At 40.9% G+C, this 16668-nt stretch overlaps 1 protein-coding gene across 2 annotated transcripts; it reads right to left on the bottom strand.

The window, feature by feature from the left end:
* Nucleotides 1-19: 19 nt before the first annotated feature.
* Nucleotides 20-9214, bottom strand: poc5 (POC5 centriolar protein homolog (Chlamydomonas)). Of its 2 annotated transcripts, none has more exons than XM_084550895.1 (13): nucleotides 9034-9214; nucleotides 8407-8490; nucleotides 7466-7622; nucleotides 6700-6798; nucleotides 6343-6542; nucleotides 4615-4791; nucleotides 4100-4204; nucleotides 3514-3693; nucleotides 2919-3102; nucleotides 1516-1649; nucleotides 1064-1165; nucleotides 711-887; nucleotides 20-563 (listed from the first exon to the last, which is right to left on the bottom strand). In XM_084550895.1, the coding sequence occupies exons 2-13, from the start codon at nucleotides 8488-8490 to the stop codon at nucleotides 429-431; spliced, it is 1734 nt and encodes a 577-aa protein (XP_084407021.1). In that variant the 5' UTR covers nucleotides 9034-9214; the 3' UTR covers nucleotides 20-428. The 2 variants fall into 2 exon arrangements, with proteins under 2 accessions (XP_084407021.1, XP_084407022.1); XM_084550896.1 differs by lacking the exon at nucleotides 9034-9214 and adding an exon at nucleotides 8923-8944.
* Nucleotides 9215-16668: the final 7454 nt, after the last annotated feature.

Raw genomic sequence — 16668 nt, 5'->3', positions numbered from 1 at the left:
AACAAAACGTCTGCAGTAAAATAATTTATTTAAAAAATAACATCGTATGGCTTTGTTTTAGTAAACAACCTGTGGTCTTGGACGGATCAATACATGTACATACAGTATGTGACTGTACACATTTGCGTACAGTGTCAACAGTGCATAATTTAAAGTAAAACCTTCATAGGAAGTAAATGTCTGTTTTGCAATTCTAAACTCCATTCAGTCAGCAATAATTAAAAACAAACACTTGTCTGTGCATTACTTTCCTGAAAAAGATAAACTAACTATTTGCTAAAGAAAATGTACAAATCTGAATAAGAGACCAATTAAGTACATTAAAATAAAATGGACCTGAAACTAGCATAACCAGTCCTAGGACTGTTGCATAGAATGTGTTATAGTTTAAATCTAGCCTTGGCGAACAAAAGTTTGTGTGTGTGTGATCAGTCCACTACTTTGATGGAGTGTACATGACACGTGCTGGTGTGTGTTCTGGAGGAACCTTTTCCTCCGGCGGGGGTGTGGCTCTGTTGGGAGGAGCGAGGAAACTTAGCAGCTGTGGCCTGCCCGACGGTGAGCTGAAAGAGTACACGAGAAGCAGGAGAATGTTTAATTACAATAACAACACCCCCGCGACCCTTCACAGGACAAGCAGTTACAGAAGATGAATGAAGATAATAACTACATATAGACAGAAATACTTTAGAGAAATAGCAACGACTCACCTGTGTAACAGGATGATGCCGTTCAACTACCACAGAGCTCATGGGTGGAGCCACTCCCATCACCTGGAGGTTGCTGCGTGCAGCCTTGCTAACATCAGCGCGTGCAGTGATGCGAGCCGTTACAGTCTTTGAGGGTTTTTGTTGACTTGCTGTGACGACACGACCACTGACCTGAAACTAACAGACAGACAGGAAAAAACACTTTAAAAAAAACAAACATATTCTGTGTATAAATTATTTATTTAGTAAGACAAATACTATAATTATTTAGGCATAGCAGTGGTGAAGGTGGACATTTTCATTATTTAAGACCCTTGTGACTGAATCAATAAACCAGTTTGTCTAATGCTAACCTGCTTTTGGGAACTTGAAATGCCCCCGAGTGGGAGTGAGCCGTGCACCACTGTGGTGGGAGGAAGTACTTCTTCCTGGGACATGGGGGCACCAGAGCCCACCTTAGAAAAAAGGAATCAGGAACAGGAGTTTAGAGGAAGTGATTCATAACAAAATAAAAACAGAAGGCATTAAAAATAATATACATTTCACACTGCCGTACAAATACTCCTGTTTTAATTGCATCTATAGGAGTTGAATGTTAAAGTCAGATTTTGCAGAGATAACTAAAATACTACATTTAAGCAAAATGAAATTCTGTAAATATAAAACAGTATATTCATAATCATTCTAATTTAGAAACTGTTTAAATGAAAGACTGATAAACTGACTGATCCAGGGAGAGGTTTGAGAAGAAACTGAACTATGTGAACAAAAGTATGTTTTCATTAGATATTGTCAGTAACTCTACCAGATCATCTGCTTCACTGTGGGAAGGGTCTGGGTGATCAAAGTGGACTGGACTGTACCGCGTGGAAGACATGGAATAGGGTTGAAGTTGAGTCAATGAAGCAGGGCCAGGCTCAGCATGGGGAGGTAGGGGCTCTACAGAAAGAGAAAAATGTTAACTGGATCAGACTCTGGCATAATACATTTTTGCTTCAACTTTGTTATAGTTAAAGACAACTTTCTAGTGCTGCTACTTCACATTAAAAGCATTTATTCATTCATTTTCTGTAGCCGCTTGTCCTTTGGAGGCGTGGTACACCCTGGAAAGGTTGCCAGTCTATCACAGGGCTAACACAGAGAGTCACTAATTAACCTAACGAGCATGTCTTTGGGCAGTGGGAGGAAGCCTGAGTATCTGGAGAGAACCCAAGCAGACACAGGGAGAACATGCAAACTCCACACAGAAAGGCCCCAGTCGGCCGGTGGATTCAAACCTAGAATTTTATTTCTGTAAGGCATCAGTGCCAACCACCACATCACTGTGCCGTCCATTAAAAGCATTTAACTGGCTTTTATTATGAGGCAGTCACAGTTTTGTTTGCCAGTCTGCCACTGTTAATCCAACATTTGCCTACAAAGCAAGATAATTGTGACTTTTAACAACAGGAGATTAGTTTGAAAATATTAAGGTGTAGCCACGGTAAGAAGTTAGATGAAGGGCTACAGGTGACAGGCCGCACACCTCCAACTTCTCTGTGAGGTAACCAACTGATCCCACTTTGCCCAGCTGTTTGCAAACTCATGCCATATTCAACATACCTTCCGATTACAGTTGCTCAAAGAATAATGGAAAAAGGCCAATTATTGCTTGACACTGATGGCTACAGTTGTTCCAACAGAGAAAAACAATGTCCGTTCTTGGTTAATGTTAGTTATGTTTGCCTGCTTCAATATCCAGTAATGGTCCATAACCATCTGACTAAATAACGGTAATTAATGTTCCAAAGGGGTGATGACCCATACCAGCCAATCATTCAGTGACACATCAAGGTTGCCAAGCTGTGCACAGTATATTTCAGTCTGCACTAAGTACATCCACCGATTCATCACTCCGTTAAGTGAGTCGGTGAATGAGTTAAATGTACAAAGACCCTATCCCCTCCTCTCATTCATAAATCCACAAAAATGTCAATAGCACACGCCTGCACTCCGCTGGAGCTACGGTGTTTCTGTTCTCAATAGCTGCGTTGAATCAATACAGCACAGAGGCAAGGCTAACAATGCAATTATGGTACGTTGTATAGAGCAGAGGTCTGTACAGTATATGTAGTTATGGGGCTTGTGATGAACATAACAGTACACGTTCTACTGTTAGTTGCTTACGATGAGGAATATTCTTGTCTGTAGGCCAATTCTGTTACAGACCGTGCTGATCGTGAACTGGAGATTGTTCTGGTCGTCCCTCGGTAGGGTGGAACATGTTGAGAGCCTCCATGTTGAGAGCACAAACACCCCTCATGAAGGCTTTCTTCATAGATTCCTCGTACTGCTCACGCTCTAATCGTAGTCTCTGAATCTCTGCCTGGGCCTTCTCTAAAGCCTGGCAGTGCTGTAGAGACAAGGAGCAGAGGGTGGAAAGAATTAGTTAATCTTAAACCATATATATACACACATCTGTAACACCACCAGCAACACTAACTTTGATTAAAATGTATTTCACTCCCTATTATAACTTCCATATACACAGACATACTGGTAATTTACTGCTCTCTGTTACGTGTAATTGTAGAAAACAGACTCTTAGGAATGCAGTTCAATATGATTTAGATTTAAAATATTATTATAAAGTATGTTTAGTGTGGCTGTCATTTACTACAATTTTCAAATTGTAACTCACTCAATAATCCTTTGTACACTGCCAATATAAAAATACCTTATCTCTACCTTAATGAGGTAGAGTCCATTGTGATATCAGTCTCACTATACACAAACTGTTTCATATGCCGTTCTTCTTATTTACCTCTGACAGCTTGGCTTCATACTCCGTGGACAGGCGGGTGCAGACCTCTTCAGCCTTTGAACGGCAAGCCCGCTCCACCTTGACCTTCCAGTGTTTCTGGATCAGAGAGTGCCAGCCCAACCACACCTTCCTCTTCAGCTGCAAATTGTAGTGCTGCTGCGCGACCTGAGCAGCATGAGCCTGGCGGGGGAAACCGCAACACCGTGACGATATTCACAAGGAAATAATTGCAACTATAATTCACTTTTGTGCAGCTGTTATATATTTTCTCTTGTGGCGCACATGCTGTGAAGATTTAGACAAAAATATGAGTCACGCAGTTCATTTTCTATTTTTAAGAAACGGCACAAATGGGTATTTGCTGTGAAAAGTCACATAACGGAACAGATTCTGCATAAGTGCACCGACAAAATTGCACTGGGTTATAGAGCTGAAAAAATGCCATAAATAGTGGACACCCCATATCCAACTTAGCAAATGTTTTGTGGGAGGAGGATTCTGACTATCCCACCAACAGCTCAGACAGAGCGTAAAAATATAAATAGGTTTTGAATGTTTAGGAGACACCACATTGACATCAGTGTACCTCTTCTTTGGCCTCAGTGAGCTGGAGCCTCCAGCGCGTAAAGGCTCTCATCTTTTCAAGCTTTTCTTTTTGTTTGTCCAACACCTGACTCAGGTTTGTGATCACCTGAGGATCACACAGATTTAATATAAGAGAGACAATGTGCAAGTAGCTAAAACAGAGAGGATAAACATAATATGAAGCCCAGTGCTACATTCAAATTTCACAAAAATGCAAATTATTGGAAAACAGTATTAATCAATTAATCAGCTGGCAACTTACAAACAATCAGTCAAGTCATTTGCTGGTTTAAGGATCTTTAAAACTTGTATTACCGTTCTTATTCTTACATTAGCTGCAGCTGTATTCCTCTATAATATAATGGCAAAATGTTTTATTAACCAAATAATTAGACAAATTAATGGATAACATAAATATCTATTAGTTGCAGCCCTATTGGACGTTAAATATTAATCTATATCCATACAAGCATCAAATTATGTGCTAGAAAAATGAATAAATGCACATGTAGTCACCTCATCTTTTCTTTGGTTGGAGGTCTCGTAGGTGTGTAGCAGCTCTTTCAGGCTTTCAAGCTCAGACTTCAGGCCAGCTGTCTGGGCTGCATGCCTCTCCCTCTCTTTCATCATCTCCAGCTTGTGTTGCTCCATGAAGGCAAACTTCCACTTCCGTAGCTCGGTCAGAACATTCGACTAATAAGGAAAAAGAGGACGTGGCAGTCTCAGTGTATTCATTACATGACTAAAATATGGGCATCTGTGTGCATTTCTTTAGTCATTTTTAAATCACATGAACAGGGTGCCAGAAATCAGCAAGTGGAAAATATAACAACCTCGCAAACCTCAAGTCTTATTTTGTTGAGCCCATTTCTTGAGACACCATAGAGATTTCCCCCAACTTAGGTCAGATTTATGCCTCAGCACAAAGTGTTGGCTTCCCACCATAAATGGCTTACACTTCTGATGTGTAGTTACATTGTAAGGATGTACCATAAATTGTTAAATAAGCAGTCTCAAACATACAGCTTACAACCACAAATATTAGCTTATTTATTTGGGAGGTATAACTCAAGATTTTCTTCCTGCCTGCAGCAACAGAAGGCTCAACGTCCTTTCCCACAGTCTGGTTTTCTCCTGCATTTCTTAGGTCAAACTCCACTCTTTCATCGGTATAGCTTAGCAGGTGATCGGATGTCACCTTCTCTCCATGAGTGAGCTTTACAACATCAGAAGAAAAGGGCAGGATGGACACCCACATGGAGCCAACCATCTCCTCAAGAATCACTCCACTGGGAGACACAATTAAAAAGGTCACCGATTCCACGAAGAGTAGACCTGTCATCGTTTTAAAAAAGCCCTTCTCAGATTCAAACACATTTCTGCTATAATCTCTGATATCATGCTCACAACTGTCTAGTCAGTATTTTGTGCATTTAGTCCATGTCATTCTAACTTTCTAATTAAATAAGCATGGAAAGGTATAAATGTATAAATATAGCCATGAACCTAATATTGTGATTTAATTCACAAATTTCTATCATTATTGCAGTTTCAATAAAATAAAATAAAAAAAAAAAACTACTTTTATCCACCATTATTATTATTTCCTTTCCAGATGGTGCTTAAAAGATTAAAATATTCTCTGCTGACACTCTACCACAAGCTTTACCAATTACGCAAATTTAATTAATTAATTTAATTATGAATAAGACACATATTTCTTATAGTTAATAAGAAATTGAGTGTCCTTATTTCAGTTCACTCCAAACACGCAGCAGCTACTATATGCATTGTATATACACTCATTTTCCAGGCATATGGTATACTCGCAAAAAACAAATGCATTGCAACAGTCCTGCACTAAGTCTTAGATTTGTGAATTTTGTTGTATTTCATATTTGTTTAAAATAACAGAGACAACTGTAGATTCAACTGTGTTTTTGTTTTGGAGGCTGTGGTTTGTATCCGGCATGTGTTTCTACTATTTTGACAACCCAATTTTGGTCAGTGGGCTAGGCTAAAGATCACAAACACTTAATTCAATCAAGTTCAATCAGCACCATAAACTACATCCATCCCAGTTTAATGCAGGACTGGTATATCGGACTGCATTTGTTTCTACTAGTGTACCTAATGTTTTGGCAAGTCATTATTCAGCCAGCAGTATCCAGCAGATGGAAAGTAGGATGTATTAATTTACTGACAGGGGAAGGAGAGTTCTACAGAATAAGGAAGCAGACTAACCTTCAGGTTATTGCTCCACGTGTCCAGAATGCTCTCCATCTTGTTTATGTTCTTCTCAGAAATAAACATCTCTGTCATAGCAAACTCAAGGGGATCGGGGCTGTTTGGCCTAGACCTCTCAGATGTCACCTGTAACCTTTCTGAGGCAGTGTGTGAGAGCAGTGACATCCTGCTAGATGACTGACTTGCCATCTTTTCAGCTGGATAATAAAGCAAACAGACAGAATATCAATGAGAATATAAAATAACATTGCAGCCTGACGGCCTGAGTGTTTCTAAGTTTATTTGATATTACGAAAAATTAATATACGATCACACAACACCATTTAGTTTTTTTATATTTGTAATTCAGTTTACCACGATAGGCTCTTGAGTGTGTGGATGGTTCAGTTATTAAGGGGTAGTTGGGTGATCTCACACTCCTGCTAGAATGCCTCCCATCTTCAGCAGCAGGATCTGATAGAAGGTACACGAGTTGCAGCAAGAGAGACAAAGAGTGAGGCACAATATTAAAAACAGATGAAAATGAATTCTAAAATAAAAATCAGTGTTAAGGTAAAAAAAATACTGCTTGAAAAACTCAAAAACCAAAGGACAGGTTAAGAACAGAAAACACAAGAGTGCTGAATAAGAGGAGCAAGACTCCTCGTCCAAGAATGCATTTATGTCAATATCTTAATTAAATTCTGCAGGGGGAAGAGAAAGCCTGCACTCTAAAGAGCAGTACTGGCAGAGTGCCAGGAGATCATTACCAATCGGCCTGTCTACTTTCTACATCCCTGTGCACTGCTCCATGACAGTTAAAGCACTAAACCTCCAAAGAGAGCTGCAGTTGGGGAGGGGGGCTGATGGACTGTTTAAGATGTGGGTATCGTAGAGGAAAAGGATGGGGGGTACGATGTGACAGACTGCTATCCAGTCCGTTAGACCGCTTTACAAGCTGTAAATATAAAGCTGATAAAAAGACTATATTTTTGTCAAGTTGGGATGCTTAATCCTTTTTGACAGCTGATCATTTGATGGGGGCAGTGTCTGGAGGGGCTCATGTTGAGTTTCTGTCAGAAAAGCTTAGTGAAATGCGTGTGTATGAATATGTCCTGAAAACAGGAGAAACCCAACATACCTGGTCCTAGGTGCTGTGACTTGGCGTGATCTTTACTCTGGGAATGACGGCTCTCTGTAGACAGACGTAAGGTGCTCTGCGGTTTCGATCGAACACTAGAGACTGTCTCAAGCTTAGGGGTGATAACAGCATAACGGAGGAGCTCCTCATACTCATCCTGTAAACAAACAAAAAAAGATTGTGGGCCAAAGTATTACAGAAAAAAATGCACGTGAAAAAAAAGCAATTTACATTTTTTTTTTTTGTGTCTTGTTCATTGTTTATGTCTGTAGCCATTGCTCTGTTGGTTATGATAACATTTTAGTCAGCCATGAGTATAACTTGGCATTATCTACCTGGTCATAATCACTGATTATCTTATTACCATGGCACATCAGTGGGCTATTTTTGGAAGCAAGTGAATATTTTGTTCTCCAAGTTGAGGTGTTGGCTGCTCATGGGCAGCCAAGGCTTATAGATTCTTGTGGGAAGCTTAGCCGGGGGTGAGGGCAGATCCAACAGATGAGCTACTGTATTTAAAATTGCTGGAAAAGTTAATGCTGGTTCTAATTGAAAAGTGTCAGACCACATCACAATTTGTCTCTTGTGGGGAAGCGTAGTTGCCGACGAGTCAAGGCGCCCATGCTGACCAGTCTCCACTGCTGAATCCGCCTACGGTGGGTAAATCTAAACTGGACCACGGAGCAATAGGAGAAGGTGGCGTGGTCTGGGGAGTCTCGTTTTCTTTTACAACACATACATGGCCTGGTGAATAGCTTAGCTGGGGAACATATGCCGTTGCCATGGGGGTGTGCTTGGTCTGCACCAATGTTCAGGTGGTGGCAGGTTTCAAAGTAACATCCTCATAGATGCCAGAACCCAAGTTTCCAAGAACAGCAAGCATTATCAATGTTGATATGCTGATTGCTGTAAAGCGTGTGAGCATGTGTGTGTTTCTTCACCTGAAGCTCAGAGGACACGGAGCTTCCCGCGTCCGAGTCTTTGGGCAGAACAGGGCTGGTTGGTTCTTCTTCATCTGAGGACATCTAGATAAGAAATATAGAGTAGGGAAGTAGAAATAGTGTTAGTCTGATAAAACAGCATGCGCTCACCATGTCAAGTCATTATGTCCGGAAAAGAAGAGCACACAACAGCTGATGCATTTTGTTAAAGGTGAGTGTGAACACTAGTGTGCATTTCAGTTTACACAAACATATAATGTATGCATACGTGTGGAACTAAACACAATAAGCTGGTGTGGCCATTTTTACAGCATATTATCCTCTGTTGTTTCTTTTGTAGAGTAAATGTGACTGAACACACAAAAATACAAATCTTAAATATTAATTAAGGCAGCCAACAAAACAGCATAACAACACATACTACTTTTACTATGTTATCGTCGTTTTCTGGTGTCGTTTAACAGACAACGTTAGCTTCACACTCTAAATCACAGCTAACGCTTAAGCTTAACAAACCGTAGCACATGCTTCCCTTTTGCGTGCTGCACACCAGAACCCCTAACTAAACCTTTTAAAGCAAACTTAACTATACGGACAGTGTGCTTCACCGTCTTTGAAAACGCTTACTTGCTTTAAATATGAATACAGGATGCCACACTTGTCTGTTTCCCAAGTTAGTCGTCGGTTGGAAAGTGCTTGTTTTGCCGTTTCAAACAGACTTACTCTTCAACAACAGACGCTCTGATTGGCTCCTGTTCGCAACGGCTCTAACTAAGTCGCCTCTGATTGGTTAAACTATTTCCATGACAACGATAGCGGAACAACGCCAAACTCAGCAGCTGCTCCTAGTGCAGTTTAAATAGCGGGGTCTGATAAACATTTTTCTGTGATTTACTTCACATTTATTTTTACTAAATAAATGTTAGGACTTACCACTTAAAAACTACCATTTCAATTTATGGTTTTATTAATTTGATTAACATTACAACAAATGATTTTGCTCTGCTTTTAGGAGTGCCCATTCAAGGAGCAATGTTGTTTCCTGACCCTGTTCCCTCATTAGTCTGACTGCACAGAGATTATGTGATTAAGTTCATTCTCCAAGGAAGCAAACTTACCCGTCTCAAAAAGGTATAAGTCCTTGGGGAATACCACCACCCTGTGAACATCCCCGTGCTCATTTCTCTCGATCATACAGAACAGATGATAGTTCACCATCCAAGCTGATTGCAGCAATGTCTTAGCCACTTGAAGACTTAACGGCATTAAGACACATATGTGTGGGATAGGCCTAACGGCTTGGCAGTCCATGGGCTGCGGAGAGGAGAGACATATGGTCCCTCTCAGCCATGGCAGAGCTGCATGTGGCATTGTTGGACGAGGATCCTCACCACCTGGCTGAGAGTACTTCACTGTCTGAAGGTGTCCTGTCAGCAGTGTCAGAAGACCTGCAGGCTGTCTTTAGAAAAAAAGAAGGGTTTGTGCAAAACAGCTGTTTTATAGACAATCGTAGTGTTAATGTCAGGATTCAGTCTGATTAATTTTAAATCAGATATATATATTCTAGATAATGAGTGTAAGCAAGACCTGGCATAGACAGCCCTCAGCACACACATACATTTTTTTATTTTTTTTTGTTATAACGTGTCTCGGCAGATGAGACCAGCTATGAATCTGAACCATAACTGTGAGACATAATCCTCGCTGCTCTGTTTGAAGTGGAAGTTTCCTGTTGAATGACAGGAAGCCATAATTCCCACAGATTACCTATTTCTATATCTCAGAGCGGATGATTCACATGTTTTGGAGGTTTTTGGTGTTCCGTTCATCACAGTTTTTGCTCCTCTTGTCATCGATCTTATATCGCTAATTTCCTCTCTGCTTGTGTATGCACTGCACTAAGACAGGCATTTCAAAGACGTATACTATTTTTGTCTTCTGGCAGCGCTTTAAAAACGCATTAAATAGTAGCCAACTCTTAATGTGGTACAGAGCCCAGCATCTTTTTCTATAGTTTATGATGTGGCTGTTTAGTTGGTCTCTAATGTAAATTGCATTTTTTTAATTATCCTATGTGAGATTAAATAGTAGCATTGAATTTAATTACTAATTCTCAAATGTATGTAATCCACAGTGTGGTAATTACCGCAAGGATTAAAGGAATGCTGCAGCTATTACATCTTTCTTTTGACTCACACAAGAACAGTCGTGCATAAAAAAAAATCAACGAAACCGTATACCACATTTTAAGATACAGACAGATGATAGAGACAGGCCTCTGCAGCCACTCTGTAAAATGTTCTTGTTCTTTTGTTGTAGACAAATGTAATAAGATATCGTTGATAGCAGTTAGATTAAAGCCAGTATTACTGCCTGAAACCCTTCTGTAGATCCCTTTTGTAAATTTCACCTTCCTCTCAGCAAAAGAAATGCACCTGGGCTTGTGTGCTGAAATGGGATTCAGCTCACATTCTTCTCTCATAGCCTGTTCAATCTGTTCCAGGACAATAATCACAAACCATTTGACTTTCTTCCCTCTGGTATTTTAGCTCAGCTGCGTTAGAGTATCCAAGACCTTGCAATGGTAGACAGAACAGAAATTTGGAAATCATGTTGACTTTGTAAAGAACTTTTTTCTTGTAAGACATTTTTTAGGCTGCATTTTAACTGCAGATTCCAGAAATGTATGGTGTTACAGTCCGTTCCTTTTCTCTTCTCTACGTGTCATCTCATCTGTTGCTTTCTGATTGTGAAACTGTGAGTTACAAACTTGGTGCAGAATTGTTTCTGCCCTTGATCGATTTCCTGTCAGGCGTGTTTACAGACAACCATAACTCCTGAAGACAACAACTAATGTGCCATCATCAATCGTAATGTTATCAACCCATTTTTCTCACATATGAGACAATAATGACCTCTCACCGAACACAATGTTGCCAGAACTCATCTTAGACTTATTCATAGCAGCCTGCTGCTTTCAAATTAGTTTTCATTACATTTTGATGGACCGGGACTTCCCCCTTGGGCCACTCTAATCCATCACATCTCTCGATCGGTGGCACCAGCGTCCTTTTGTTTTGCTTTCAGAATGCTTTGGTACCAAATCCACCAACCCTTGTGAACGCGTGGCTGCACTGTTTGCATTTAGATGGATTAGATGGCACTTAGAAGGCATTTTATTTTATCATATATGTAACACATCCCTGCACTGCGATGAAAGCTGAGTCCGGCGTAAAACGGTCAGCCTTGTGGGTGCAGAAGAGCAGTGGAGGCTGACAATAAAGAAGGAGACTAAATCAGTCATCCTGAACCTCCATCTCCACAAGGCACAAACAATTACCATCAGTGTCCGCTTCAGTTTGTTATAATCTGGATGAAGATAAGCAGCAGGCAGTTGTTCCCGTGTACCTCCACCTCTCTATTAATTTCTTAAGGAAAGCTGGTCAGGTACCCCCCTCCAGCATCCAGCATAGATCTCTGGACTGTAGGATGGAGTTCAAACATTGTGTATGAATATCACAAGTGTATGAATATCACATCTTATTTCATTTTGTAAAGAACCCATAATATCATGTCATGCGCAACATAAAAACACTTTATAAGGGGGAGGTGAGCAGGACACCATACCGAGGTGCCGAATGATCTCAGCCAGCTGGGATGAATAAATGAAATTCTGGCACTATCTCAGTAGCTACAACCTATAGTATATTGGGCTAAATTTACCAAGTGTATGATGGGAATTCATTAACTTAACAGCTATTTTCAATGCATGTCAGTGTCTAATCTGCAAGCTCCGGGCATTATGAGTATTCATTGTTCAGCATAAATAAAAAGACACTGAAATCAATAAGCATCTTTCTTGCTTGTGTGACAAAGAGAAGAGAGGAAAAGCTCTGGCATGCGCAGTGTGTGTGTATGAGTGGGTGAGTGAGTGTATGTGTGTGTGTGTGTGTGTGTGTGTGAGGGTCATTCTACTGTCCCGTACATTAAGCTAAGTGCTCCTCATCTCTCCAGCAGTAGTAAATGGAGTCTTATGGCTTGAGGGGGGGTTCGTTTCCTAACTCCAAATCAAAAGCAGAGAGTGTCCGAAATCCCAGGTCACTGCTTCCGTGAATCATCAAATTCAGAAGAATAAAAATAGATGCTTCGCTTTTTTTTATTATTTATTTCATTTATATGCTCGCGCGCGTTCCCTTGCACGCTTTTGTGTTGTGTGTGCATCATTTACAGTCCTATTCAGTGTGCTTTGTGATGAATGTGGTGCACTGGCAGTGTTGCAGCGATGTACTGGTGTTTGAACTCAAGACACAAATGCACAACCAGGCTGCACTATTCACTGAAGCGATTGATTTTTATTTTATTGAAAAATGAGAATAAGCCATTATTACGGATGGATGTGATACATCAGAGAATTTGCTGGTAGCTGTTTTCTGCAGTGGACAGTGCAAAGGACTCTCACTGGTTGTGCCGGTGCAGTGTGCAGCCTCTAATGATGTGAATACTGAAAGGCTGAATGTCCCTGTGCTTGCGTCAGTTCCTTATTTCATTTTTCTACCCCCTCCTTCACTTTCTCCAGGAATCGCTTGCGGGTTTCAGAGGCATTAGGATCTGACATAGCAGGCGCACATGCAGTCACTGTCTCACACTTCATCTAAAGAACCTACTTATCTCTTAAGAGCCTGTGTTAGGTTATGCAATTATTGTAACAGGATTGTATAATCTCTGTGTGGTTTCCAATCTATTACTCCCTCTGTGGTCATGGTTTGTGGACTGAGGGGAAAAATTCATTGTGCTTAAATTTCTTTACTGCACCGGCTATTGTCAAACAGTGTGTAAATGAAGGAAAGACATGGTGTTAATGAATCGCAAGCATTAAAACCCAAGCTAAAAAAATAAAATCTTTATACACGGACACAAGATTGTTGAATGAAAGCGAGGGTGCAACCCTTTTATCCGTTATTATTGTGCTAAATTTGAGTAAATGCATGTGAAATCAGGATGAATCTGTTTTGAATGCACAAGTTTTTTTATACCAGACATTTAACTTGCGACTTGCATGATGTGAGATGCAGTAATTCATAACCTTTGAAGACTTGTTGTCATCAAGACTATCGAGCGTTGGGGTTCCTGGCCTTCAATAGCTGCAGAAGAAAAGAGCCTCAGTGTTAAAGAGACAACTGAGAAGCTGTTAGAAACTATCCGTCAATTTCCTGCTAGACAGTTTGCGGGGAATTGTTGGGAATACAGAAAGAATGTGATGATACCCTTGTAGTCTTGCCTACCCTAGTAGTCCACGATGCCCCTAAACTCAGCAGAGAGGAATCAGGTTGGTGTCACTCATATGGAACCAATTAAAGGTGTGACATCTGGACTCCTTCTGTTTTTGTCCCAATGGAGACCCCTTGTCCAGATGTGAATGGCATGGATGGTGCTTAATGAGTGACTTTGTTAGTGTTTCTAATGCAGATTATAATTTCTATCTGTCCCACTGATGTATGGGTTAACATGAACTCAAACTGAGACAGTTAATGTAGTGATGGAGAGAATAATGGATAATGGATCTTAATGCATTTGGTCTAATGTTGACTGCGCAATTTTTTTCTTTTGTATATTGACTTTGTTGTCTTGGAAGTGCTTGGAAACTGAATTGAGATGATTGTTTGGTTATAACAGTGTTTGTGATGGCCATGTCACGTTGTACTGCGCTGAACGTTTCCCCCTATCCCAAACGCTCCTGTTCGTTTTATCGTTTAGAACTGAAGCATGTGCCGCATAGCTGAGCGATGCAGAGTGACTTTGACGACAACTTGTTACAGAGAAGCTAGTGTCCCAGAATTTAAGCACAGACAATATTCAAATGTGCACCTGGATGTTCAGACAGAGAAGAGGCACCCAAAGCCCTGACGCGCTCTGGCGCTCTGACGCGCCGGTGCTGCGGGCGTCGGTCAGCACCACGGACAGAGACACGGGTTAGGTTCACCTCTGCATGAAGAAGCGAGATCCAGGACAGCGCAGTGTACTTTTAGGAAAACGACTGAAATGGAAAACTGGCACTGAATTGGAAAAAATAAAATAAAATAAATTAAAATCCCAGTTGTTCACAGAAGCTATTATTATTTTTGCAACTCACGTTCATTAAGAAGCCGAGAACTTTTCGATGAAGCAGCAGTTTATAAACGGTCTTCCACGACACATACGCACAGTCCCGTGGATGGTGTACTGAGCGTTCAGAATAAATAGTCTTTGTTCTCGTTCATACAGAGTATATAGTGGTCCGCACTACAGTCAGTGAATGGGCGACTGCTTACATTAAACCTTTCTCCTGTTTAGCATTCTTGCGTGGCGGTGTTTCACGTCAGTCACCTAACTAGATTGTTCCATCAGACGGAATTACCCGCATCACTCAACGAAATACGATTATTGATTACTCTCTCTCTCTCTCTCTCTCTCCCCTTCTCTCCCCCCCTCTCTCTCCCTCTCTCTCCCCCCCTCTCTCTCTCCTACCACCCTTTCTCTCTCGCTCTCTCCTTTCCTGAAGTGCTGCAGAGAGAGGGCTGCATCGAAAAAACATCTTTATTCTAGGGTAAAAAAAATAAATAATAGAATAATTAAAAATCCCAGAAGATTTTGCTTTCTTGCAGAAAAGCGAAGCGGGAGTCTCATGCAATGGGTAACTATCAGCTGAGTCCACTCTTCTCGCCATAAACGGTAAGCAATTACTTTTATTTCCACACAGCATGCTAAGACTTCCGAGTTAGAGGGGGAAAAAAAGAAAAAAAAAAACAAGTCTCTCGGGATCAGCTATGATAGGGCTTACAAGTGATACTGTTAATTTATTTGCACCTTTCCAAGCACATCTCCGACTAACATCGAGGCTCGGAGACAGGAATGGGCTTGCGCAATTATTTATTCATAAGTTTGTGTGTCATTTGTTAAAAAGTTGACTTGTTTCCGGGCATGTGCGTTTTTCTTTTCTTCCTGTGAGTTCATTGTGCATCCTGCAAACGCGGAGAGAATTCTGCATCATTAGCTGAAAGTATAGCCTGGACTACAAGTAGAATTAATTAATATGGTATGGAGTTTCAGCTTCAGTTTTTGTATCTTTAAAACTGTGGAATTTGTTATAAGTGCTGTCGTTTTTTCTCCTGTACATTATCTGTTCTGATTTAATGGGAAATACATGCAAATTCATTTTTATACCTGAATAGTGGTATGTGAGCATTAGGTGTTTATTTATAATAATCATTGACTGGAGCTCATACAGTTCAACATCATGTCTTAATAAAACAACTTGTCCTTGGCATCATGAGCATGACTTTTGGATTGTTGGCTCTGCACTCTTCATGCTGTAGTGCAACACAGCCACCTGCCCTGGGGCAGTTAAAGCACTCTGCACCGCCGCCAAACAGAGGAGAGGATGTGGGGAGCAGGCAACTGACTCATCCATGAATTGCACCTCGAGAGGCAGTGAGCGATTGACGGGCACACAGCCGGTGAACTGGAAATCGGTGGAGAAGTGCTTTGTTTGCAATCTCGAAGGTTGCTGTGGCAGTCCTGCTGGGTTCACACTGATTTCAAATCAGCAAAAAAAAGAAAAAGTTAGCTGTGGTAAAGTGATTGAGCGTTGCAGAATTCATTCTTTGGGCCCACTGCTCACAGGTTTGAAGCGGATGTAGTTTCTTGTTTTCTTCCACGGCAGATAAAAGTGTTGGGATTCATAACATCCATCTTCTGCATTCATTAACGAGTAATCTTGTTTATTTCCCTGAAGTTTATGCACTAACACAAAAGCTATTTTAAGAGGACAGGATTTTTCATGTCAGTGTTTGAAAGGAAGGACAAAGCCTGTCGGTGAGGATGCAGCAAAGAGTCTGTCTGCACATTTTGTTTAGATTCTGCAGAAGCATAAGGAATCAACATATTAGTCATTATGTTAAACCCTGCAGTTTTACTGTTTAAAGAGTCTGTCTGCCATCCGTCGGCCTGAACGAGAGAGTCTGGTTTCATTCCAGAAATCGATTCACAATGTCTCTCCATTTCCCAGCAAGTCTCACAACTTCCACACACGCTGTATGTGAAATGAATCACGCGGAACAGTTTGGCAAAATGAACCGTTCATTGTAAAACATCACCAGCAAATGTGTCTTACATCCAGTTCCTAACAGTGCTATTGCGTCATTGCAACATAAAAGGTCTGCGCCAGACAGTGCTGGTGGCACGGCGTGTTGCATATTTCCAAGGTGTTGTGTCATCAGTAAAAAC

The sequence above is a fragment of the Chelon labrosus genome (assembly GCF_963514085.1).
Source record: "Chelon labrosus genome assembly, chromosome: 9".
NCBI classification, from domain to species: Eukaryota; Metazoa; Chordata; class Actinopteri; order Mugiliformes; family Mugilidae; genus Chelon; species Chelon labrosus.
The sequence above is the reverse complement of the archived record's forward strand: the minus strand, read 5'-3'. Positions and strand labels throughout refer to the sequence as shown.